This window comes from Lipotes vexillifer, unplaced genomic scaffold, assembly GCF_000442215.2.
Source record: "Lipotes vexillifer unplaced genomic scaffold, Lipotes_vexillifer_v1.1 scaffold90, whole genome shotgun sequence".
In the NCBI taxonomy this organism is placed as follows: Eukaryota; Metazoa; Chordata; class Mammalia; order Artiodactyla; family Lipotidae; genus Lipotes; species Lipotes vexillifer.
Genome location: NW_006782310.1, coordinates 2,051,276 through 2,077,588, shown reverse-complemented (window position 1 = coordinate 2,077,588; position 26,313 = coordinate 2,051,276). Strand labels below are relative to the sequence as shown.

Sequence of the window (26,313 nt, the reverse complement as noted above, 5' to 3'; positions counted from 1 at the left end):
AGCATATTCATAAATTCCCGAAATTGGAGCTGTAATAGTTATCCATGAGCCCCCAAGGAGACACCTTCTGAAGGGCTGATTTGATCACAGATGCCTGGAAGAATGGAGCCCTGCGTGGACTTCAGATAGCTTCCATGAGTATCGTTTTATTCAAAATCACGTTCATGAGTTTCTCCATTTGAGTGGTTCTAAATTTCAGTACCTAACTGCATATGAACAGGTTTCCACATAAGGGCCATCCTCAGGTCAGTCATTACTCTGAGATCAATGAAAGGTAACAACTGAAGATTTACCAACTGAAGATTTCTGGAGTGGATGTAGCATCTGATTCCAGGAGGCTTGCTCTTCCTTCCTTCTTTCCTTCCTTCCATTTTTCCTTTTCTCCTTTTTGGAAAAAAAAATTGAAAGAAAGAAACTTTCATGAGGAAGAAAAGTTGATCTGGCATTGGCAATTGTATAGGGTTAGGGAATGGCACTTGTTATGACCTGGGACAAAGTAAGGATGAATCCTACGAAACTGAGTAGCCTTGCCTATCTCATCTGAAGAGAGTGAGATATATAAAGTGTTGTATCTATTTAAAACATGTATCACTCTTTCATATTTAAGTAATTGAAATACACAGGAAATTTTTTTTTTTTTTTTCCGGTACGCGGACCTCTCACTGTTGTGGCCTCTCCCGTTGCGGAGCACAGGCTCCGGACGCGCAGGCTCAGTGGCCATGGCTCACGGGCCTAGCCTCTCTGTGGCATGTGGGATCTTCCCAGACCGGGGCACGAACCCGTGTCCCCTGCATCGGCAGGTGGACTCTCAACCACTACACCACCAGGGAAGCCCAACACAGGAAATCTATTATTGCTTTGTTCAAAACAGTTTGGGGTAAGGTAATGTGAATGCTGCTTTTGTTCTTTTTCAGTTCTTGTAAATTGCTCATATCAGTTTGCAACCACGAAGATCCTCTCTGTAGTTATTTCGTGTGAAACTGTTTTACTACTTTTTTCATTTTAATCTCCTGAGTTGTGAGAACACAGCTTAGCAAAGTATATAAAGGCAGCAAAGCAGGTAGTTTAGATTTCTGTTAGTCTTCCAAGGAAAACCTACAAGTAAACTGGAATACAACACTGAGAGATTATACAGTGAAATGCTTTTGCAAACTAGGATTAAAAGAACTGGAAACCTTATTATTTTTCTCAGTCAATATGTAAATGGGTAAATTCCTTTGCTTTTAAAAAGTTGAAAAATTAATTGTGAATGTTTGTTTACAGAATAAAAAACACATAAAATGCCATCCATGTATAATACTCTGAAAAGTCCACTCATACAAGAATAGTTGGCAGAAGTAGATACTTTAGTGAAAATAAAAGCCATCAATGTTCAATCCACCCATTTTTTTCTGTGTCAGTACCTCTTGTGTTCAACAAGACATGAGGATTATGCAATTTCACTCATTTATTCATTCATTCAGTAATATTGACTGAGAGACTACTATGTACCAAAAGCACTGGGGCAAAAATTAATAAGCCATTGGGAGTTCCCTGGCAGTCCAGTGGTTAAGACTCCGAGCTTCCGCCACTGGAGGCACCAGTTCCGTCCCTGGTCAGGGAACTAAAATCCCACAAGCTGTGCGGCACAGCCAAAAAAAAAATTAATAAGGCATAGAAAGTTCATAGAAGTGATGAAATTAATACAAACATAATAACTATAATAAAACATGGTGATTGCAGTGACAGAGATATACATGGTATATAATATACTATATAGTACTGACTGTGCCAGTTTTCCAAGAAAAGTTGCAAATGCTAATCTTCACACATTTCACCACATAACAGTACATATATACAGTATTTACTATTAATGAACTAGGAATTACTTCCCAGTAACAAATACTTTATTACAAATGCCAGGTTTATTGTCTCTGAGTCCTGCATCGCTTCTAAAGAGATTTCAGCTTGTTCTACATTTTTTTCATTCTCTGGCTTTTTAATATCTGTCAAAAGATTAAAACTATGTGTATCTCTGTGTGTGTATAAGTATATCATTGTATTTGTCATATACTTTACTTACTTATGCAAAATTATCACATTGATGCTCTTGTACCTTCCTGCTAGGCTGACATGGCATATTGATACAAAAACCTAAAATATCTCTAACCAGCCTTTCCAGGTAGACCAACAGTTTTAAGTTTCATTCACTTTTTCACCACCACTATCCAAATTAGTATCTAGACAAATCAAAGAAAAAAAGGCAGCCATAAAATGAATTACACATATACATCTCACTCTTTTCTATTGTACTGGATTTTCATAAAGTGTCTTACTTTGTGGGAAAAAATAAGTAAGTCACTCAGAATTTCCCAAACGTTTTTCTTCTTTGAGACACTTCTGTTTCCATACCATAATGCAGAAAGAAAGAAGTGGCTTTGAAAGAATAGTAAGTTGAGGAAAGGATGGGAAGGGAAGATGGTGTCTTCAGGAGGGAAGTGTGATAACAAGAAGACCTTAGACAGTTGAACTATTTCACAAAGATAACAAGGAGGAAGCAGAAAGAAGAAAAGAGGAATAAATACGTTGAGGAAAAGCAAAAATGAAAAGAGAAAAAGAAGGCATAGAGAGAAACAACTATGAATTTGGTACATAATTATAATGACATATTTCTTTATGCCTTCATTTACTTTGGCCATGACTAGATGATGTACAGAATAAATCTTAGGGTTGTGGCCCCTGGGGAACCTATTGTTGCAGAGATATATTTCCAGAGTTGTTTGATGTTTGATTTATCTTATTTTCAGGGTTTTCCATTAAACCCCTGGAAAAACTTGGAGGATCTAAGAATCTAACCACTTAATTATTTTGAGTGTCATTGCTGACTATATAGAATTTACATATCCTCAAGGTGTTAACTCTTAATTTATTTTGTCCCTCCACCCTTAATTCCTAATTCCTGTTTCTCTCTGACTCCCATTGGTACTTTCCCTCATGAGCTGAGTTATGCAATATTTATCATTCTGTGTCTTCTCCACTGAGCACCATATTTTAAAGATCACTGTGTTGCTATGTTGTGTATCTAGTGTATTTATTTTAATCACTTTACAGTCTTTCATGGTAGGTGACTACCACATTTTACTTAGCCATTCTGCAAAAGAATGTCCCCTACAAAATTAAACTTCCACTTGGCAACATAAAGTTAATCCCGGACCCCCAAAACAGAAGTTGCAGGAGTGGAAAAATTAACAGACCTCTGGCTTCCTATAATGCAAGAGCTGAATGAACCACATTTAATTAAAGAAAGTGTAGGGTAAATAAATCTGGGCATTGTTTATGGTGTCTTAATAGATCTGACAACTCTCTCCAAAGTTACTCTGTTTTGAGAGTACTTAAAAAGCTTACGAGCATCTCATTATATTTTTAAGGTCTTGGAGATGTATTTGAGCTATTAATTGGCTGTCTCCTTAGTGCGTGCCTCTGCTGGAAAAATAAAGAAAATGCTTTCCAGCACTGTTTCTTTATGCAGGATCATAAGTACAGCCCAAGTAGATGTTTTTTGTTTGTTTGTTTGTTTGTTTTGCGGTACGCGCGGGCCTCTCTCTGTTGTGGCCTCTCCCGTTGCGGAGCACAGGCTCCGGACGCGCAGGCTCAGCGGCCATGGCTCACGAGCCCAGCCGGTCCGCGGCACATGGGATCTTCCTGGACTGGGGCACGAACCTGCATCCCCTGCATCGGCAGGCAGACTCTCAACCACTGCGCCACCAGGGAAGCCCGCAAATAGATCTTAAATGAGAGGTCTAAATTGGAACTTTGTTTTGCATGATATTTACATATTAATTTAGGGTCTAAAGCAGAGGGGTCAGCAAACATTTTGTGTAAAGGGAAAGACAATAAATAGCTTAGGCTTTGGGGTCCACTTAGCCTGTATTGCAGCTATTTAACTCTGCCACTGCAGTGCAGAAACAACCATAGACAGTGTATAAACGAATGGGTGTGATGGTGCTCCAGTAACTTTTATTTACAAAAGCAGGTAGTGGGCTGGATTCGGCTGGACAGCCATAGTTTCATGATCCCTGTTCTAGAATATGATTTTTCCCATACTGGGATGTAGTTATCTGGGGAAGTAGACATGTCTAAAGAAGAGCCTCTATAGAAAATTGCCTTAGGTATTTTAAATCCTATTTCTACTTGAGAATCTTTACAAGGTTTGGACAGCACCCCAGTGTGGACCACATCAGGTGGTTAGAGATGCTCATGATTTTTTTCTCAGTAAGAGGAATATCTGAGAGGAACAAAAGAGAAAAAAACATTGGTGATAATTCTATCCATAGGATATTTTATTGGACTGCAAATTATTTGCTGTACGTTTCATATTTAGCACCTCTGGGTCAATGAGTCTAATGTTTTCTGACTCTGTATTCCCAAGGAAAAGACACTGAGGCGCATTTTTTTTTTATTTTAAATGATGCTTTTTCTATGAGCATCCAGTTTCTTTTGAAAGACTGATGTAATTCTATAGAGTATTCAGAAATCAGAGCGTTTACACATATCAGTCTGGAATCTTAAGGGCCCTGTAATTCACATTCACGATTAGGAAGTGATATAGTCCCAAGATGGTAGTTAGGCTGAAATCAGATTGGACCCTCACCTTATTGCTGCTTTCTTCTTAAACAGCCTTGGATAAGAAATTGACTTTCCTGGCCTCCATTTTCTCATTGTCAATGTAAGAATTTTTTTAAATTTTCTATTCCTTAAGGACTTGCACCAAATTGTTAATACTATCTCTGGGGTATAAAACTGACTGTGGTTACTGCAATGAGGGGCTTTAATTTTCTACTTCATGTACCTCTCTTTTATTTGCGGGTACTATAATCAGCATGCATCATTTTATAACAAATAGATTTTTTAAAGAAATATTTAAATTCTACCAGAATTTATATCATAACATGGGTGTGGCAAAGAAATTGGCATTAAATATAAAAAGGAATTTTCAAGATTAAACATCTTCTACAAATACCAGGTGAGATCAGGTTACCTGACTACATCAATAAGAAATTATGAAATAGCATGTATTTTAGTTTCTCAATGAGTTTACTCAATTTATGCCATAATATACGTCCTTCAACCTCTTAGATCAGTCTTCCTCTCATTTGTAATAAAGTTTCAAGGTACTGTTCTTATAGTTTCTGCATTTATGTAGTACATTATCACTTTATGATAAAGTTAGTTGATAATTCCTTGACTCTTTTTGCTGATGACCTTTTAAGGCTGCATAATTGGAATAAGTTGTGGTTATTGTATTGGAATCTCTATCCCATGGGCCAACAAGGCAGCACATTAATTCTCTGCATCACCCACTCCATGTGCAGTGCCCTCAGCACAAAGATATTATTCTTTGTAATTACATAAAGAAAGGGTCTATTTAGTGTTAACTGACCTTTCTGTGACTGATCAGCCTTTTCCACCAGTGAAGTAGAAATGTATATCATTAAAATGTGAGTAAATAGGAAACCTTTCTAAACTTAAATTCACATCAGGAGGTGCCCATGTAGAGGAGGTTGTTCAGTCTTTCATATGAAATGGTGAAAAGAGTAGCAGATGTTAAAAATATATTTTAAAATATTGACAATTGATATAGAATTAAATTATAATAATGTGTAGGGATGTTTAAAAAGGAAATAGTATGCAAATATGTTTCTGTTTAATAATCTTAAACGATATTAGAAGACACATTATTAAATTCATATATATTCAGGATTAAATTTTTAAAGTTTATTTAATAAAGTAAAAAGAAAGTTTAGGGTAATTATTAGTACTGTGACTGTCACTTACTGAGGACATACATGTATTTGTTTAAATCGTGTATTTTAACTTGGAAAAATATATTGGTGATATAGATTACATTACACCGATTTTTACTCTCTTTTTCTCATTATATAATTTGTTTCTCTAATCACTTATACCAGATACTTTGAGGGGACTTAGGATTATATTGAAGAAAATCAGATCAAATAAAAATTTAATAGCTAATGTAAGTGGCATCTGTATTTAGCAATCCCTAAAGCCATTGAGTAGTTATAGGAGAAAAGCTACAGGCAACATGGAGGTAAATCTTCCTTTAGAAAAAAAAAAAACACACACACACACAAACCCATATTAATCAGGTGCTTTTTAATATTTAACAAGCATCTATGTTTCCAAGCCAGATTTTTCCCTGCCAAGAACATATACAACACTTTGTGTATGAAATATCTTTAGAATCTATTTAAAAACTGACTCTTCCTTGAAGCTTTGCCCCTCGCTTTCACTGGGCTGCTGTCTCATGGAACTAGTCTCATAGTTCGGATATGTCTTCCATCTTCTTCATATTTAATGTAATCTAATGTAGTTAGCTTTGGGAATGCCTCAATTCCCCTATCTGATTGCAGGCTCCTTTGGCCCTGAAATTGTGTAGTTTTTCATGCTGGGGTCAATAATTCCTGGTCATATATATACACTGGACAGAGTCAAAACATAATAAGGAAAAACAGGGCTAATACCAAGTAGTCATAAATTCCCAATGGATATTTTCTGAGTTCTGAGAGGCAATGTTGTAGTGTCCATTAGTAAACGGTTGAGTAAACCAGCCGTAGCCAAATGTGTAAGCCCGTCAGGGAGCTCAGACAAGGAGTCCTGTGTGTGGTTGCTTACGTGGGTGCTGAGGTGGAGGACCTAAGCAAAGCATCCGCTGGTGTCTAGCAGTGACAAGTTTGACTGTCTAGCAGTGACAAGGTGGCAGGCTTTTATCAATGTCCTAAAGGTGCTCTTTGAACTCTCACAGTGTCCCCCACAGTGCTTTGTGTATACCAGTTGCTAATAAATTAGTGAATAGAGAGCATTTTGTCAAACATGATAATATGTAGAGTTTGAGGCATGTTACAACCTTGATGCAGAGGACTGATTTATGCATTTAAAAATCAAGAATGTTCAAGACTAATTATCGGAGAATTTGAGTTGGACAAGAGACTGGTTTCCATGGCAGCACAGACAAGGAAGTGGGTCCTGGGAGAGTTAAAACAGTTATGTGCTCCTTTGAGACTCCAGGGTATCGACACATATCATTCTCACAGACTTACTCCTTGGAAACACTGGGGAGAGCTCTCATTTTCTGTAGTAATTGGTGTATAGATTTTAAGGGAGCAGCAATACAATAATGCCTCCATGCACACAGTAGGTGATGCATCTGAAAAGTATGCGTTTTCTCCGTGTCTGTTATATTGTTAGAGAATTAGCATGTATTTTAAGCATTTGTGTTCACCACGCTAATTCCCACAAATCAAAGAGAATGCTTTTGAAGCAGTAGTGTTCACAAAGAGACTTGGAACCTCCATGTCTCATTTATTCTAAAGTCTGTCCCCTGCACATTCTGTGAATCAGTCTCAGTACTGATGCCTGCTTTAATAACATCAAAACATCACTGCATGCAAAACTACCAATCCAGTGCCCCTAACTGGCAGAGATGAACCAAAAGCAAATGTGGGGACTGTGGAGATTGGGTGGTATGATATCAATGGTATAAGGCATGAGCATCTGTACAGGATCACATGCTACTGAAACATTGGTGCTTGGAGTGTTATGTGTGACGCTGTGCATTAGTGAGATACTAAATATATGGGCACGTTTCATTATTTACATCGTATCATTTAAAAGTCAAGAGATAACAGAACATTTAACATGATCTATGAAAGTCTAATTCACAAGTCATAGGAAGCAATAATCTAATAGTCCTAAAGGGGCCAAGAAAACATTGTTCTCAATTGACTCATCCAGTTTTCTCAAATATATGCTGACCCAAATGGCAGGACAGCTTATATCACCAGCCAAATAAAATGGTTCTTCTAAGATTCAGGTCACCGTTTATTTCTTCTATGAAGCTTTTCTGACCCCGCTTTCCTCACCTGGTAGAATCAATTCAGGGTACTTCAAGAAATACCTCGAGGGGCTTCCTTGGTGGCGCAGTGGTTGAGAGTCCGCCTGCCGATGCAGGGGACGCGGGTTCGTGCCCCGGTCCGGGAAGATCCCACATGCAGCAGAGCGGCTGGGCCCATGAGCCATGGCTGCTGAGCCTGTGCGTCCGGAGCCTGTGCTCCGCAACAGGAGAGGCCACAACAGTGAGAGGCCCGCGTACCTCAAAAAAAAAAAAAAGAAAAGAAAAGAAAAAAGAAATACCTCAAATGGACTTGGTTCCACTCTGCCTCCTCCCAGTCTAGCCTGTAATCCCTGGTGAAAAGAGTTCACATCCAGCCTTCTCTTTAATCCCTGGGGTAATTATAGAGTTGGACCTATAATGTAAACCTACTAACGGTTTGCTAAACGAATGATTGAGCAAATGAATAAATGAATGAAAGCTAGAAGTGAGGATGCTCTAGAGTAACATTGATCAATAAATATCAGCAATACAACTTTTGCTTTTCGGTAGTTCTGGCAGCAAGTCAATTCTTTCGAACCATGGGACTAGAGTGAGTGTGGTGCAGTTGGTGTAAGGACACAGACACGGCAGCAACAGCCAGCAGAGCCCTGGCAGGATGCAAGAAAGCAAGGAGCTGTCTGCAGAAAACTATTAACAACCAAGAATCAGGAGATGACAGACAGATCATCAGAAAAGATCATCTGAGACTGCCACACACAATCACATTAGGATCAGACAGTTAGAATTAGAACTGGGTCAGAAGATGACAACTCTCTTACAATGAATGCATAATTGAGAGAAGGACTTAGCCCATCTGCCCAGTGAACTGGATCCAAATGCCTGTATTAAGAGTAACTGAGGGTATAGATGACATTATAAATTTAGTCATAGGTACTAGGACTTTTAATAACAGTAAAACATTTGTAAATAGCTGTGTAGGTTTTCTGCACCTACATGTACCATGCAAATATTTTGATCATAACCATCTCTCTAGAATGTTTAGATCAAGTTTTTTTTCTTGTACTCTCCTTTGCCATTAGTCCATCTTAAATTAAAAACAAATGATCCCCTCCGCCCTTCGCTGAAAAAAAAAAAAAAAAAGTTCAAATGGATTTAGGCTTTCTCCAAAGTAAGTGCATCTGGCTGGACCTCCAGAGGTCTCAACATGTAGCATTACTCTGTTGCAGTCAACTGTAGTCCATAGTTGTGCAGGCCTCAGCTGTAAAGGTCTATGCACTTGACACATTGTCTTGCCAGTGAATACATCAGGCCTAATCAAATCACGGAATATGGAATTATGTAGATCAAACACCCAAGACTGGTTATAGGTAACCAGCATACCCATATTGACTTACAATGAAAAGTAGCTACCAAGGGGACCAAGTTCTAATTTCCTGCAGCAGCCCAATTTATCTATGTCAAGCTATGTGTTAGCCAGATTTATGAAAAGAGGTTGGTGGAAATAGGCTCAGAACAAGGTAATTGTGTTATTTGATCTGATTGTTTAATGTCGTTAGATTTTATAAAGACGGCATTGTGTAGAGTCAGAGAATGCTGGCTTATGTTTATGAAGGAGGTATAGTGGATGGTGCAGAGTATGGGATCTGGAGCCAGTCGGCCTGGGTACAAAGCCAGGTCCTCCACTTAATATGTTTGTAACCTTGCACAAGATGCCTGGTGTTTCGATTGCTATGGGTGCATAACAAATACCCCAAAACTTCATGGCACAGGATTCTATGTGTCAGAAATTTGGACAGGACATAGCAGGGCCAGCTTGTCTCTTCTCACACATTCTAAACCATCATCTGGATGACTTGAAGACTAAGCATTGGAATCATCTTCAGATGACTCATTTACTCACAGTTGATGCTGTTATCTGAGACCTGAGCTAGGGTTGTTTACTGGAACACCTACAACACCAATAACCTCTCCATGTGGCCTGAATTCCTCACAACATAGTGGCTGGTCCAAGTGTAAATGTCCCCAAGGAGAGAGCCAGGCAGAAACTGTATGCTTTTTTTTTTTTTTTAATAACCTAGCTTTTTAAATAAATTAGCTCTTTTAAATAAACTAGCCTGGGAAATCACACAGCAATATTTCCACCATACTCTATTGGCTGGAGAAGCCACAAGTCTCCCAGGTTCAAGGGAAGGAGATATAGGCTGTTCTTGATAGGGAGTGACAGGTTCTGGAAGAACATGTGGGAATGAAAATATTTCTGTGGCCATTTTTGGAAAATACAAGTTGCCTCACCTGACTTCTCATTGACTTTCCTTCCCTGTCTGTAATTATAATAACTAGGACAGTAGCCATTCCATTATGTGTGGAATGCATAAGTTAACATTCAAATTCAGCCTTATTTCTAAGTTCTTGTCTATATATCACAAGGTGAAACATAAATAGATGATATATGGTCTATATTTGTCCAAAAAGAACTCATTTCTCATTATAATTCCCTATTCCCTACTTACCCAGTGGGAGAGGGAAAGGAGAAGGGGAAGAGTGAGCAAAAGAAGCTGAAAATGGAGAAAGTGGAGGGAATATCCTAGATGAAATATATGGCTTAAAGAATAATAAAGATCAAGTGGAAAAAAAAGGGAAAACTACTATTTTGATATCTTGGGGTTGCAATCTGCCTTCATTTTTCAGCATTTTTGGTGACAGAAGAGGCCAGGTCTTGCTTTAGCAATGGTTTCCCATTACTTTTAGGATCATGGGCTAATTAGGTAATTCAAAAAGAAACCCACTGTGTACAGTTTCAAGGGAGTCACGTGCCTTGTGAAAATCAACGATGCACCCAGAGAAAGAACTCTTGCTCAGTCTGGACAATGTGGTATATCCTTAGAATAATGTTCAAATACTCAATTGAAAAACATATTGTATGAATTCTTTTTATATACATCCTTAAAATCTTCACCTCTGAAGTAGTATAGTATCAAATAATACAAATAAATGTGCGTCATTGTAATATCATCAGTAAGTTGTTCCACGGAAGTGGGCCAATAAAATGTGTAGTTCTAAAGTGATAAATGCATACATTTCCTAACGGTTTATTCTGTGTATTCATTCATTCATTTACTAAAAACTTGGGTACCCACTAATGTCAGCTCTGCTTTGTACAATATATCTTACAGGTAAACAAAATGATGGTGTCAGCCCTCATGGAATTTATAAGTAATTTTTGTTCACCCTTTATAAACATAATCTGTATTTCCTAATAAAATGTTGGGGTAATAAGCTGAATATACCCCCAAACATAAAAGTTTAACAAATAATTTGAGATAACAGAGAACAAACCCTCCTCAAGCTAAGTATTTTCCTTACTAAATTCTAGGCAACATGGAAACTATTAACAGACATTCAACCTCTCTTCTCTTTATCAATCCATATTCCCAGTGTTTCATCTTAATAATCATTAATAATGGGAATTGAATACGTACCGATAAATCTGGCTTTGAGAAAGTGTTTATTCAGACCTTTGGAATGAGTTTAATGCATATGGAAAACAGAAAAAAATGCACAAGATTGTGAATTCTATACTCTAATTATATATTTCTATGATTTTTAAATGTAAATCTTTCCCATAAGACCACAAATTCTTGAGGTTCACCATTACATCTTAAGTCTTGGCATACAGTAGTTACTAAATTAAAAGTTTTGAATAAGCAACTGAATGAAAATGAGAATGAATGAATGAATAAAATAATATTGTAAATCAACTCAGAGTGCAGTTATTTTAACCTATAGAGATTACAATCAAATTTTTCTTTAATGGTTTTAGAAACAAACTTTTTGTTTAAGTTTGCGTTTAGTCAAGACCTTGAGTAGCAAGACTCTACTGATAAGATTTAGCTGGATTGAATTTAAAGGCATGTAAAAGCCATCTACTTCTGTTATTAATTTCTTCTTCTCACCCTTTTATTATATTGCCAACTCCAACTTTTGTGCCTTTACTTAATATCTTCTACTTCTTGCTGTTCAACTCCAGTAGTGGTAGCATTATTTCACCTGGACACATATCCACCAATAATTATCATTCACTGTTTGCTTCATTTGCATGTTATAATACCATTGGTTAAAATTAAACCAGTCAGAGTTGTGAGGTGGAACCACAGTTAAACATAAAAAAACATTTTCAGTGTCAGCAGAATACATTATTTAAAATTAAAAAACTTAAACTTCATTGCACATCTGAAGGTCACTGACTTTCAGGAATAGGTAGTGAATTGGTAAATCCTTCTATACATTCATTACTGAGAAATGATAATGTAAAGTATCATGACTGATGTAACAATGTTTTGAAGATTCATTGGCCTAAATACACAGTTTAGTTTCTTAGTATCTACTCTATAATCTTGGCATATAAAACAGTAACAACTGGTGTCATACAGAAATTGAAAATACAATTGTTTGGAAATAAAACTGTACATTACACAGTGAGCAAAGCATAAAGTACCAAATATATCCCCAATTAAGTACCATTAAATAAGTTTAAAACAAATTCCACAACTTTTGTAGCACTCCTCTCAAATTCAACATTTATAATAGGCATCTGGGTCTTGAAAGAAATGTAATAGAGAAGTAGAATATCTCAGGTATCAGAATGTGCTTAAGTCAAACAACAAACAAAAAAACTCAAAATGATTTCTTCTCATGCCTCCTTTAGAACATGTATCAAACTTCAAATTAATCACTTGAGGATTAGATTTTCATATTGGTGTTAAGATATCAAAAAGAACTGTAACCATCTTTTCAAAGGTATCTCCACCAAAGAAAAATATTCATAGACACTTTGTCCTCCTACCAAAAGATAATTCTGTGATTTTAAGCAAGTTTATTAGATAGAAGTTTCTAAAGTTTTAAATTATTGTGCCAGAATTAGGACAAGGACACTTAAAATGGTTCTCAGTTCATCATTTTGGCTTTTTGAAGAACACCTATGACATAGTATTAATCATTAGAGATCAATATGGATACCAGGCTTTCATGAGAAATATGTTTGTTGACCTTAATAAATCTTCTTCAAGTGTGTAAATAGAGAAATATTTGTACAGACAATTTTCTGCTGAATTACATTTCCTCCGTGTGCATTCTCATACTGCGATGTATTTTTTAACAACTTATACTAAAGGTTTGATGTGATAGCAGTTTTCCCAAAGAGACATTTTTAAGTGCTTCACAATGGTTATTTTTATATCTAGTTATTTAATCATCATTATCATTGACATGATTAATCTGCATTTATATGTTTTGAAAACTTTCTGCTACTATAAATAATGTTGTAACAAATAAAGCTTTTTGATTAGTATAAATTTCCATAAGATGAATTACTAGATTAACAGGTTTGAAAATATTTAAGGCTGTTGATAAATTCCATATTTTTTGAAGCAGCCAAAGAAAATTTTCTGTGCTAGAAATGTAAAAAGAATCAGCAGCTAAACTGAATCACACCTCTAACTTAAAATGAAAGGCAGCCCCTAATTTGCGAGTGGGTAATGTTGGCAAAAGTTACATTCTGAGGGTTTTGTATTAGATTTGACATATATATATTTAGTCATGGGGAGTGCTGTAAAGTTCTCAGCTGCTCACAGAGCAGATTTAGCTTTGAATATAGCTAAAGTATACTAGTAACAAATAATGGCTTTCTCTGGGTGCTTCTAAACGTTGAGTTCCTTGCTCCTCGTCTTTTTTACTCTTTACTTCTCTGTGGTTTGAATGTTTTCTGTGAGTGCCACCACTCTGAACCTCTTGGAAATAGGATTCTAAGCTTCCAAATGTCTTCTATCTACTTGAGCACTGGGGCTTGAGAAAACGAAAAGGGGTGGGAAATAGGAGGAAGTCTTCTGGGATGCTGAGTGAAGCCTCCAGGACTGGGTACTTCCCAAGGCATTGTGGAGGGAGGTCTGGGAAAGAAGGAGAACAAAAGTCAGACAGACTCTGATGAATCAATGTTCAAAAATAAATAAAAAGACCACTTGCATCAAGAAAGAAAATTATTAAATCCAAGGAGGATATTAGTGTCAAGGGAAGCATCTTTTTGGTTTTATTTTTCTACAATATATAATGTAATACTTTTAGATAATTCAAATGTAAAAATTCAATCATAAATTTACAATGATATAATTAAATACATGTATATATTTATCTTGTAGAAAATACAAGATGATTCACTAGAAGAAAATCTACATTTAGCTCAAGAGTATCAGAAATTACAGAACATATTCTTAACAGTAAAGGACAACTATTTCAACCTATATGAAAAACAGCTATCACTTGATGGTTCGATTCGAGATAAGAAACAGGTAAGTTTTTCATATTTTTCTAAAATAATGACTTACTTGACGTATGTACCACAAAAAGTAACAAGTAGTCAGTCATGGGGTCTCCAATCTTATGGTGGTCTTTTATATGCAACCAAATGGCATGTTTTCTTTTTGTAAAGTTTTGTTTTATATTTTTATCAACATTTTGAAGTTGAATTTTGAAAAAATATTTGAGAAATGAAAAAGCATACTTTCTAATCCACAATTTTATACTAATTTGCTTTTAATTATTGTGACCTGAACTACCAAATATTTGTAATGCATAGATTTAAATATATTATCATATATTTCAAATTTCAGTTCCATATGTAGGTAACTTTCCATGATATACATTTAATTATTCCTCATGATGTATGGGCTCCATATTTTGGTTCCTATTTTCTTATTAAATATGAGGCTTAATTAGAAACTTGGGAGAAACTTGACCACTCTGGTTTCTGGAAATCACCAGAAATTCTAAAATATTTTGTAAAATCTTCTGTAATACTAAAAGTGGAAAAGGAAAACACACAATATGCCCACAAATCCAAAAGCAAAGAGAAAGGTCCATTCTTAGAGTGTTAAGATACAGCCACTTCCTCTATATTCTTCTCCAGTTACTCATTGACAAGAAAAGTTATTTTCCTTTGAATCTTTGTTTCTTCCCAGAATTTAAATTTCAAAAACTAGAGGCATGATTAATTTTTAACAGTTCACCTAGCTGTAAAAACCAGTAGATTGCTAATGAATCCTTTCTCCTGTTGTCACCGAGATTACTACACTATCAATTAATAGCTTAAAACTTAAGTATTATGTTTACTATTATGGAATATAGGGAGGACAGGCCAGGATTTGAGTGTAAGCTCTACCAATTACTAGCTCAGTGATCTTGGCAAATTATTTACCCTTTAAGACCTCAGGTTTCTCATCGGTAAAGTGAAATTTACCTCAGAGGAAAATTTTGATTAGGAATAAAAAAGAGACCAACTGCCATAGTTACTTTGAAAATAAAATTACTATGAAACTGTGAGTAACTATTACATTACATTCATCTACTATGCTGCTTATAAACACCCTTTGTTTCCCATCCATCTACTCTCATGCAAGTTAAAGCTTCCAAATATATTGGGAGAACGAGAGTGTATTTTTCTCTTAAAAATTTGTATTGAGAAGTAGTAGCAAGATGAAGGTAGATCAAGAAATAAGAGTGTTTGGATAAGAATACAACTATATGCCAAAATTTTAGTGTCCTCAAACCACTGTGCAGGATTCAAAGAAAGGATATCAGTGTATCCATGGAGGTTTTGCCAATCACTTCACGCATTTGACATTGTTATTGAGTTTAAATATATTTCATTTGTTGCTGATAATTTAGGAGGATAAAAGAATCAATGGCTATACTGTATTCCCTTTTCTAACCAGGAGGGAAACAAAAATAAATTTTTATCTATAGTTGTTATCAGTTTGTATAGAATCCTTTGGTGGCAAATGACAAATAAATTAGATACCTGCATAACTAGTGAAGAATTCATGCCTTTAAGAAAGATCCCTAAACATAGTATTTCCATAGTAAGAACCAAGTTGTCTTGATGTCATTTTTGGAATTAAAGCACATCCTGATTCAAGATCCAAGGAGTGAGACCCTGGTATAAACAGACAGTGGAGCATGCTAAGAGATTGGGTTTATGTTTGTGATGATCCCTCAAACGAATCACTTTTAGCACACCTGTTTCGGGGAAACTTTCAAAGATTTATTTGTACTTCCAATCATTTTTCATTTCCATTCTTGAGCGATGGAGGTCATTAAGTGCAGGCTGCCCTTGTCAGTGTCATGTAGGATCAATTTGCTGCAATGGACAGAGAGGCCTTATTGATGCTGTTAAATCTGTCAGTGAGAAATCATATGTCATTAGCGTCTAATGCACTGCTTACAGGATGGAATTTGGCCATCAAAACCAAGAAAACCCTTTAATATTTTAGTCCATTCTCTTGATAGTGCAGCATTTCCCTTGACCAGTTTAGTTTTGGGTACACAGAAGCGCTGCTCAACCTCTGATTCCCTTGTTGAATTTCCTTGTCAGATAAGATGGAATTTTTTGTATCTCTTTCCTGTTTTAGAATAATTTCATTGATTCTGAACATACGTTCCGTTTGGCAGAGTAAATAATTATATTTTACTTACCATGCTTCTTAGGGAGCATTATTCTTTTTACACACATTATGCACTTTCCTACTTCTCAGTATTTTTAGACCGAGAGTAGCAAAGAAAGCCTAATGGAAGAGTAAAACAAATTAAGTACAAAAAATAATGTCCCCTTCCTTACTACAAATTTATATACAGGTGTGGCTCAAATTTTAGAATGTTATAGTATTACTTTTGATGATAGAATTATGTCTGCTTCTTTTGCACATGTTTCTTGACACTTTCCTGTATGTTTTCTTTTTTTAATTTTACCCTTTAAAAATCAGAAACAAACAAAAACAATTATGCAAAATTCTTATTAGCCATGTTCATGGGTAATGATAGAACAGAATTTAGTCTAAAGCTTCTCAGATCTCAAAATTTTAAATCACACTAAAGAGGAATGAAGGAAAAATAACCAAAAAACTGGTTGTATTTCTATGTGAAAATGGACATTTTCATCATTTTCGTTGAAAGATTTCAGATATATTTTTCATATATTCTTTTTTTAAAAAACATGAATATGTTGATAAAATTACCATGTGTTTGTTTTAATTGCTATCTCAAGTTCTTCAGGCCTGCAAAGAAAGGTAAGCTAGGCAAGCGTGCAAATGTTAATGGCTCTGTTGGCTGAAAACAAGATCTCTTCCAAAACTGGTTAAAATATATTTTAGTTCTTTTATAAACCACTTATAAAGCTTAACCTTTGCCCTACTCCAATTCTCAGTGCTTTCACACTAAGGGAATACAGATTATTATAGACTCAGTCAGTGCTTAACAAGCACTTACGTGGACAGGTATCTGTGCCATGCAATTTGCAAACATTATCTTTGAAATGTCCCTCAGTAATCCTAGAAATTTTTCTATTATCATTATTATCATCATCTCCTATATAAGATATAGAACTGAGACTGAGTGTGTCACATGGTAACCCGAGTAGAGGAAGACTTACTGAGATGGAAATAAAACTCAGGATTTTCCTACATCCAACCATTTCATAACCATGACGCTACCTCTCTACTATAACATTACTGAACAATTCTATACATGTCTCATTGGGTTTAAAAGCATGTAAAAGCCACATAAAGTATGCATTATGTCTCTAGTGTCCAACTGAAACAGATTATTCGATTCACTAATTGCTTTTGTAATTTCATCCCATTGAAGGTACTTTTTCAATGATGATTTTCCAATGAGGAAAGGACTACCTACTTAATTAGAAGCTATTTAATTTCCATAAGTATTATAGATAGGTTTCACAACTCTTAGAAATTTTACCTTTAGAAATTTTTTAGAAATTTTACCCATCTCTTTTGAAGACTGTGTTACAGATGAGGAACCTTAGGGCCTTAATGGCTCAGGGATTTAATACATATACAGTTAATTAGAAGAAAAGTTGGCCTAGGACACAGTTGCCTTAACTTAGGTTCAAATGTTTTCTTCAAGAGACTATATAGATGAGCATGTGTGTTGTGATATTTTTCCAAGGTTTGAAGGGACCAATAGCTGAGAAGTAATGAGTAACTGCCATGGATATGCTCAGATTGGAGCATCACCTTTTAGTGACCTGATCTTGTGAAGGAGTCATGTAGGGACATGAATCAGAGGACTACTCTGGAGCTCTAAGGGGTGCTTCTGGACCTCACAGAATTCAAACACTTCATTCATCCAGTTATTCAAAATAAATGATTAATCAACCACTGTACTGACAAAGATACAATAAAGGGCACAGGAATATGCCACCTCATCTCAGCTTCCATGCTGACCGCTGTGATCCCCAGAGTCCAGGGGATTCTTTCCTAGAATAGACCATAGAATCTAAGCCCAACAACATCCTTTCTTCACCCAGCCAACGGACAAATCATGAATCTTTGCTCTTTAATCTATATCACCTCAGCCTCAGTGGACAGTTTCCATCATAAATTCTCAAAAATATTGTATCATTCAGAGATCTCATTAGCATGTTTTCTCTTTCCTCTTTCAGTTTTCAAATGTGGGTTTCCTCTAAAACTCACTTTACATTGATTGGGTGAGAAGTCAAAGTCAATTCTAGCAGTGAAAAAAATTATTTTCCTATAGAAAATGTGAAAGCTGTTTTAGTTCTCATTTTTATAAGTATTTCATATTGCTTATTATCTTGCATGTATTAAAAATAGGCGTTGAGTGGTGATTTTTATGTGTTTATTTCAAAGTCGATAGAAATTCGTTTCTTTGAAAGGAAAACCATAATTTTTAAATAATTTTTGCCTGCAACAGGTATGTGATGACTTTGTCAGTATTTCTTCCTTCCTCTCTTAGGACACAGGTATATGAGCATGTGCACACACACACACACACACACACACACACACACACACACACTTGTTCTAAAGGAGTTACCACACTTCATAGACTAATGAGCTTGAATTAAATTCCTACTGTCCCTTTCTCTAAAGAACTCTCAAGAGACCTCTGATCCCTGAGAATGGAATAGACAACTTGTCATTTTTGTTTTATCCTGATGAATCTCCCTTTTGCTGTCCAAACCCCATGAGAGAAACACCAAAAACTAAGTATATATTTCTGGATAATACTTTAGAAAAGTCAGCTTGGCTTAAATCAATCTAATTCTTCAGCCTAATGCCAATTTTCAGTGAATTGTAGATTTATGTATCTTTTATACAATTTTGAGAAGATAATCTTCTGGTAGAGTTATAGGACAATAAGTAGTTTTTTAATGATGGCAACACCTTGAATGTGACTTATTGAGTGTGATGGGATCCCTGATATACCAAAGACACTCAAGGTAAAATTTTGTATACATATATATATATGTGTATATATATATATATATATAAAAATGAGATCCCTCCCCTTGGAACACTGACAGGTTTTGGCACACAGTAAACAGTGGGGACCTATCAAGAATAAATCAGGCTGCTTAGAAAATCACAAAGGTTTGAGAGACAACCAGGAGCCTAGGGCAAGTTTTAATGATAAGTTTCAACTACACAAGGCCACTCCTTCAAGACTGGGAGAGGTAATACATAGAAAGTGTTTTGCCTAATACATAGGAAAAAACACTGAGAGTCAAGCACAGTGAGAAAGGAAAGGAATATATTCCAAATCAAAAAACAAGATAAAGCCTTAGGAAAGACCTTAATGAAACAGAAGTAATTTTCTTTTCCTGATATAGAATTCAAAATAATGGTCATAAAGGTGCTCACCAAACTCATGAGAAGAATGGATGAACACAGTGAGAACTGCAACAAGGGAAAATATAAGAAAGTACTGAAGAGAAGTCACAGAGGGACTTCTGTAGAAGTAGAATATGACAAATGAACTGAAAAATATTCTAAAGGGGTTTAACAGCAGACCAGAAGAAGCAGCAGAAAAGATCAGGATCTGAAAGACAGGGTGCTGGACCTCACCCAAACAGAGCAGCAAAAAGAAAAGAGTTTTAAAAAGTGAGACTAGTTTAAGGGACCTATGGGACAACATCAAGCACAATAACATTCACATTAGAAAGTTTCCAGAAGAAGAAAAAAGAGAAAGGGGCAGACAATATATTTGAAACAATAGTGGCTGAAAGCTTTTCTAACCTGCAAAAGGAAATAGACATACAGGTTCAGGAATCCCAGAGAGTTCAAAATAAGATGAACTCAAAGAGACCAAGACACATTATAATTAAAATGTCAAATGTTAAAGAGAGAATTTTAAAAGCAATGAGAGGAAAACAACTTGTTGCCTACAAAGAAGAACCCCTAAGACTATCAGCAGATTTTTCAGCAGAAACTTTGCAGGCCAGAAGGGAATGAAACAACATATTCAAAGTACTGAAAGGAAAAAACTTCCAAAGAAGAATACAGTACCCCAGCAAAACTATCATGAAGGAGAGATAAAGAGGTTTCCAGACAAGTAAAAGCTAAAGGAGTGCATCACCACTAAATCAGCCTTACAAGAAATGTTAAAAGGTACTTCATAAGCTGAAAATAAACGGCACTAATTAATAACAAGAAAACATGAAAGCAAAAATCTCACTGGTAGAGGTAAATATATAGTAAAGGTAGTGAATTAATCATTAATAAAGCTAGCATAAAGGTTTAAAGACAAAACTAGTAAAATTAACTAAAACTACAATAATTAGTTAAGGAATATATAAAATAAAAGATGTAAAATGTGTCATCAAAACCATAACATGAGTAAAAATGTAGAGTTTTGGAATGAATTCAATTTTAATTTGCTACTGGCTTAAAATAGACTATTATATACATAGTATGTTAAATGTGAACTCATGGTAACCACAAAGCGGAAACGCATAGCAGATACCCAAAAGAAAATGAGAAAGGAATCTAAACATAAGACTAAAGAAAGTCATTAACCACCAGGAAACAGAGCAGCAGAAAAAACGGAATAGAGAGGAACTACAAAAACAGCCAGAAAACAGTTAACAAAATGGCAAAGTGCAAACCTATCAATAATTGCTCTAAATGTAAATGGACTAAATTCTCCAATCAAAAGACATAGAGTAGCTAAATGATTACAAAATAAAAACAAGACTCATCTTTATGCTACCTAGAAGAAACTCACTTCAGATATAAGGACACACACAGACTGAAAGTGAAGAGATGGAGAAAGATTTTCTGTGCAAATAGAAATGAAAGGAAAGCTGGTGTAGTTATACGCATATCAGACAAAATAAACTTTAAAACAAAGACTGTAATAAAAGACAAAAAAGGGCATTACATAATGATAAAAGGGTCAACCCAACAAGAAGATGTAACATTTGTAAATACATATGCACCCAACATAGGAGGACCAAAATATATAAAGCAAATATTAACAGACCTAAAGGGAGAAGTGGACAGCAATACAATAATGATAGAAGACTTTAACACCACACTTACCTCAATGGAGAGATCATCAGACAGAAAATCTGTTAAGAAAGCATCAGACTTAAATGACACATTAGACAAGATAGACTTAATAGATATATAAAGAACATTCCAGGGGCTTCCCTGGTGGCGCAGTGGTTGAGAGTCCGCCTGCCGATGCAGGGGACATGGGTTTGTGCCCCAGTCTGGGAAGATCCCACATGCTGCGGAGCGGCAGGGCCCGTGAGCCATGGCCGCTGAGCCTGTGCGTCGGGAGCCTGTGCTCTGTAATGGGAGAGGCCACAACAGTGAGAGGCACGCGTACTGCAAAAAAAAGAAAAAGGGACATTCCATCCAAAAGTACCAGAATACACATTCTTCTCAAGTGCACATGTAACATTCGCTAGGATAGAACATATGTTAGGACACAAAATAAGTCTCAATAAATTTAAGGCTGAAATCATATGAAGCATCTCTTCCAACCACAATGGTATAAAACTAGAAATCAATTACAAGAAAAAAGTGGAAAATACCAATATGCTATTGAACAACCATTGGGCCAACAAAGAAATAAAAGGAAAAAAATTTTAAAATACCTAGAGACAAATGAAAATGGAAATATAACATACCAAAATATGGGATGTAGCAAAAGTGGTTGTAAGAGGGAAATTCATAGCAATACAAGCCAACCTCAAGAAATAAGAAAAATTTTAAGTAAACAGTCTAACTTTCCACTTAAAGGAATAGAAAAAGAAGAACAAATGAAGCCCAGTGTTAGTAGAAGGAAGGAAATAATAAAGATTGGAGTGGAAATAAATAAAATAGGGACTAAAATGACAGTAGAAAAATCAATGAAACTAAGAGCTGGTTCTTTGAAAAGGTTAAATAAATTGACAAACCTTTAGCTAGACTCATGAAATAAAAAAGAGAGAGGCTCAAATAAATAAAATCAGAAATAAAACAGTACAAGTTACAATTGATACCACAGAAATATAAAGGATCACAAGAGACTACTATGAACAATTATACACCAACAAATTGGACAACATAGAAGAAACGGATAAATTCTTAGAATCATAAAATTTTCCAAGACTGAATCAGGAAGAAATAGAAAAATCTAAATAGGCCAATTTTGAGTAAGGAGATTGAATCAGTACTCAAAACCCTCCCAACAACAACAAAAAAAATCCAGGACCAGACAGCTTCACTAGTGAATTCTACCAAACACTCAAAGATTTAATACCTATTCTCAAACTCTTCCCAAAGGAGGGAATGCTGCCATACTCATGTTATGAGGCCAGGCACCTCGATACCAAAATCACACAGAAAAGAAATTTACAGGCCAATATCTCTGATGATCATAGATGCAAAAATCCTCAACAAAATATTAGCAAACTGAATTCAGTAATACATTAAAAGGATTATGCACCATGTTCACATGCAGTTTGTTCCAGGGATGCAGGATAGTTCAGCATCCAAAATCAATCAACATGGCATGCCACATTAACAAAATGAAGGACAAAAATTATATGATCATCTCAATAGATGCAAAAAAAGCATTTGACAAAATTCAACATACATTTATGATAAAAAAAATTCAAAAAAGTGGGTATAGAAAGAATGTATCTCAACATAATAAAAGCCATGCATGGCAGTCTCACAGCTAACATCATACTCAATAGTGAAAAGCTGAAAACTTTCCCTCTAAGATTGGCAACAAGACAAGGATGCCCACTCTCACTACTTTTATTCAACATAGTTTTGGAAGTCCTTACCAGAACAATTAGGTAAGATGAATGAGTGAATGAATACATGAATGAATAGATAGATAGGATCAAATTGGAAAGGTAGATGTAAAACTGTCATTATTTATGGGTGACATGTTTTTGTATATAGAAAGTGCTCACAACTCCACCAAAAAATATGTTAAAGCTACTAAACAAATTCAGTAAAGTGGCAGAGTATAAAATAAGAAAGAGAAATTAAGAAAATCCCATTTACAGTTGTGTCAAAAAGAATAAAATATCTAGGAATAAATTTAATCAAGGAGATGAAAGACCTATACACTGAAAACTATGTCATTGATGAAAGAAATTGAGGAAGACGCAAAGAAATGAAAAGATATTCCATGCTCGTGGATTGGAAGAATTAATATTGTTAAAATGTTCATATTACCCAAAGCAATATACAGATTTAAAGCAATCCCTATCAAAATTCTAATGGCATTTTTCACAGAAATAGAACAAGCAATCCTAAAATTTGTATGGAAACACAAAAGACACTGTGTAGCCACAACAATCTTGAGTAAGGAAAACAAATTTGGAGGCATCATGTTCTGTGACTTCAAACTCTATTACAAAGCTATATTAATCAAAACAGTATGGCATTTGCATAAAATAGACACATTGGTCAACGGAACAGAATAGAGAACCCAGAAATTAACCCACTCACGTATATTCAAGGAGTCAAGAATGTACAATGGGGGAAGGATGGTCTTTTAAATAAGTGGTATTGGGAAAACTGGACAGCCACATGCCAAAGAATGAAACTAGACCACTGTCTTACATTTACACAAAAATTAACTCGGAGTGAGTTAGACTTGAATGTATGACCTGACACCATAATACTCCTATAAGAAAACATTGGCAGTAAGCTATGTGACATTGGTCTTGGTGATGAAGTGTTGGCTCTGACTCCAAAAGCAAAGGCAAGAAAAGCAAAAATAAGCAGTGGGACTACATCAAACTAAAACTCTTCTGCACAACAAAGGAAACCATCAACAAAATGAAAAGACAACCTACTGAATGAGAGAAAATATTTGCAAATCATATATCCTGTCAGGGATTAATATCTAAATTATATAAAGAATTCATAAAACTCAATAGCAAAAAAGACAAACAATTTGAATTAAAAATGGGCAGAGGATCTGAATGAACATTTTTCCAAAGAAGACATACCAATGCCCAACAGGCACATGAAACGATGCTTATCATCACTAATATCAGGAAAATGCAGATCAAAACCACAATGATGTATCACCTCACACCTGTTAGATTGGCTTTTATTGAAAAGATTAGAAGTAACAAGTGTTGGCAAAGATGTGGAGAAAAGGGAACCCTCATGCACTGTTGATAGGAACGTAAATTGGTGCATCCACTATGGAAAACAGTATGGAGGTTTCTCAAAAAATTAAAAATAGAGCTGCTGTATGATCCAGAAATTCCACTTCTGGGTATTTATCCAAAGAAAACGAAAACACTAATTTGAAAAGATACATGCACCCCTATCTACATAGCAGCATTATTTACAATAGCCAACATATGGAAACAACCTAAGTGTCCATTGATGGATGAATGGATAAACTCAGCCATAGAAGAGAATGAAATCTTGCCATTTGTAACAACATGTATGGACCTTGAGGGAATTACTCTAAGTGAAAGAAGTCAGACGGAGAAATATAAATACCACATGATTTCACTTATATTTGAAACCTAAAAACAAAACAAACTAAACAAAACCAAAATCATAGATACAGAAAATAGAATGTTTGTTGCCAGAGGGGAGGGGATTTGGTGAGCTGGTGAGGTGAAAGGCCTCAAGAGGTACAAACATCCAGTTACAAATAAGTCATGGGGCACGTAATGTACAGCATAGTGACTATAATCAATAATATTGTAGAGCATATTTGAAAGTTGCATGAGAGTAAATCCTAAAAGCTAACTTTGTACGGTGCTAGATGGCAACTAGACTTATTGTGCTGATCATTTTGCAGTGTATGCAAATATCAAATTTTGTACACCTGAAGTGAATATGATATTATACGTCAGTTATACCTCAAATTTTAAAAAAGAGTAACTATTGAAAACTATTGTGGACAGATAGACATTAAAAATATTTCCCTTTGTCAGCTGAAGGGTAACCCTCACAGCTTTTCTATAAAAGTTATCCTGGGGCTTCCCTGGTGGCGCAGTGCTTGAGAGTCCGCCTGCCGATGTAGGAGACACGGGTTCGTGCCCCGTTTCGGGAAGATCCCACATGCCGCGGAGCGGCTGGGCCCGTGAGCCATGGCCACTGAGCCTGCACGTCCGGAGCCTGTGCTCCGCAAATGGGAGAGGCCACAACAGTGAGAGGCCCGCATAACGCAAGAAAAAAAAAAAAAAAAGTTATCCTGAATATGACAGATGTCCCTTTTTAAATTTTGTACTATTCCATCATAGTAAATCACTGATTAAAAAAAAACCTATAACCACACCTAACACATTACCTGAGAAAAGGAAAGATAATACCATGGTGAATAATATAGCTTTAGAATTTTTGAAGTTGTGTCAGATATAAAATCATTCTCAAATTATTTCCTTTGGTGCTGGTAATCAGAATTGTGTTGTCTTTCAAGGAAAAATCCTTATTTTAAAGAAATATATATGCAATGTACTCATAGGTTATTGAGAAAAGTATATAAAACAAAGCTACTATCTGCATGATGTACATAGAAAAAGAGGAAAAATGTTATCTGTAAAAGCAGAAAAGAATTTGGCTTGCTTGACTTTTTGTATCAAGCATGCTACAGCAATCTTTTGATTCTAATATGAAACTATAGTAAGGATCATTGCACTAATGCATGAGGATTTGTGATAATGTTGCAGAAATTTTACTGTCAAAACTGAACTGCAGTGTAATGACTTTTGTTATCATGGTTTCTAATAACTATTCAGCATGAATTGACCCTACATATGTTTTGCTGCAATAATGTGTCAGTAACTCAAAAAGCTAAAAAGGAAATAAAAAATAGTCAGTACAATACTATGTATGACTTCATGATAACCTTTCTCCATTCTTAGTATTAATATTATTAAAACTATTACAACACAATACTATGTAAACTATAGGATCACATGGAAATAAGAGCTTAGACACATTGTGACAGTTCTAACTAAATATACCTTCAAAGTACTCTATAAGAAAATGTGTTATCCTGTGTTCACCCTGAGAACTAGTTACTGATTGGTCCCTTGCCACTGAGGAGTCTATTACTCTCTGGTGTAGGGA

The 26,313-nt window shown here is 35.6% G+C and overlaps 1 protein-coding gene across 1 annotated transcript in view; it reads left to right on the top strand.

Annotated features, from left to right (window-relative positions):
* CCDC178 (coiled-coil domain containing 178) overlaps positions 1–26,313 on the top strand; it is a 369,756-nt gene that overhangs the window by 228,958 nt on the left and 114,485 nt on the right. The window contains exon 18 of the mRNA XM_007455238.1: positions 14,083–14,232. Within this exon, the coding sequence (XP_007455300.1) occupies positions 14,083–14,232 (150 nt within the window). The remainder of the gene's footprint in view (positions 1–14,082; positions 14,233–26,313) is intronic.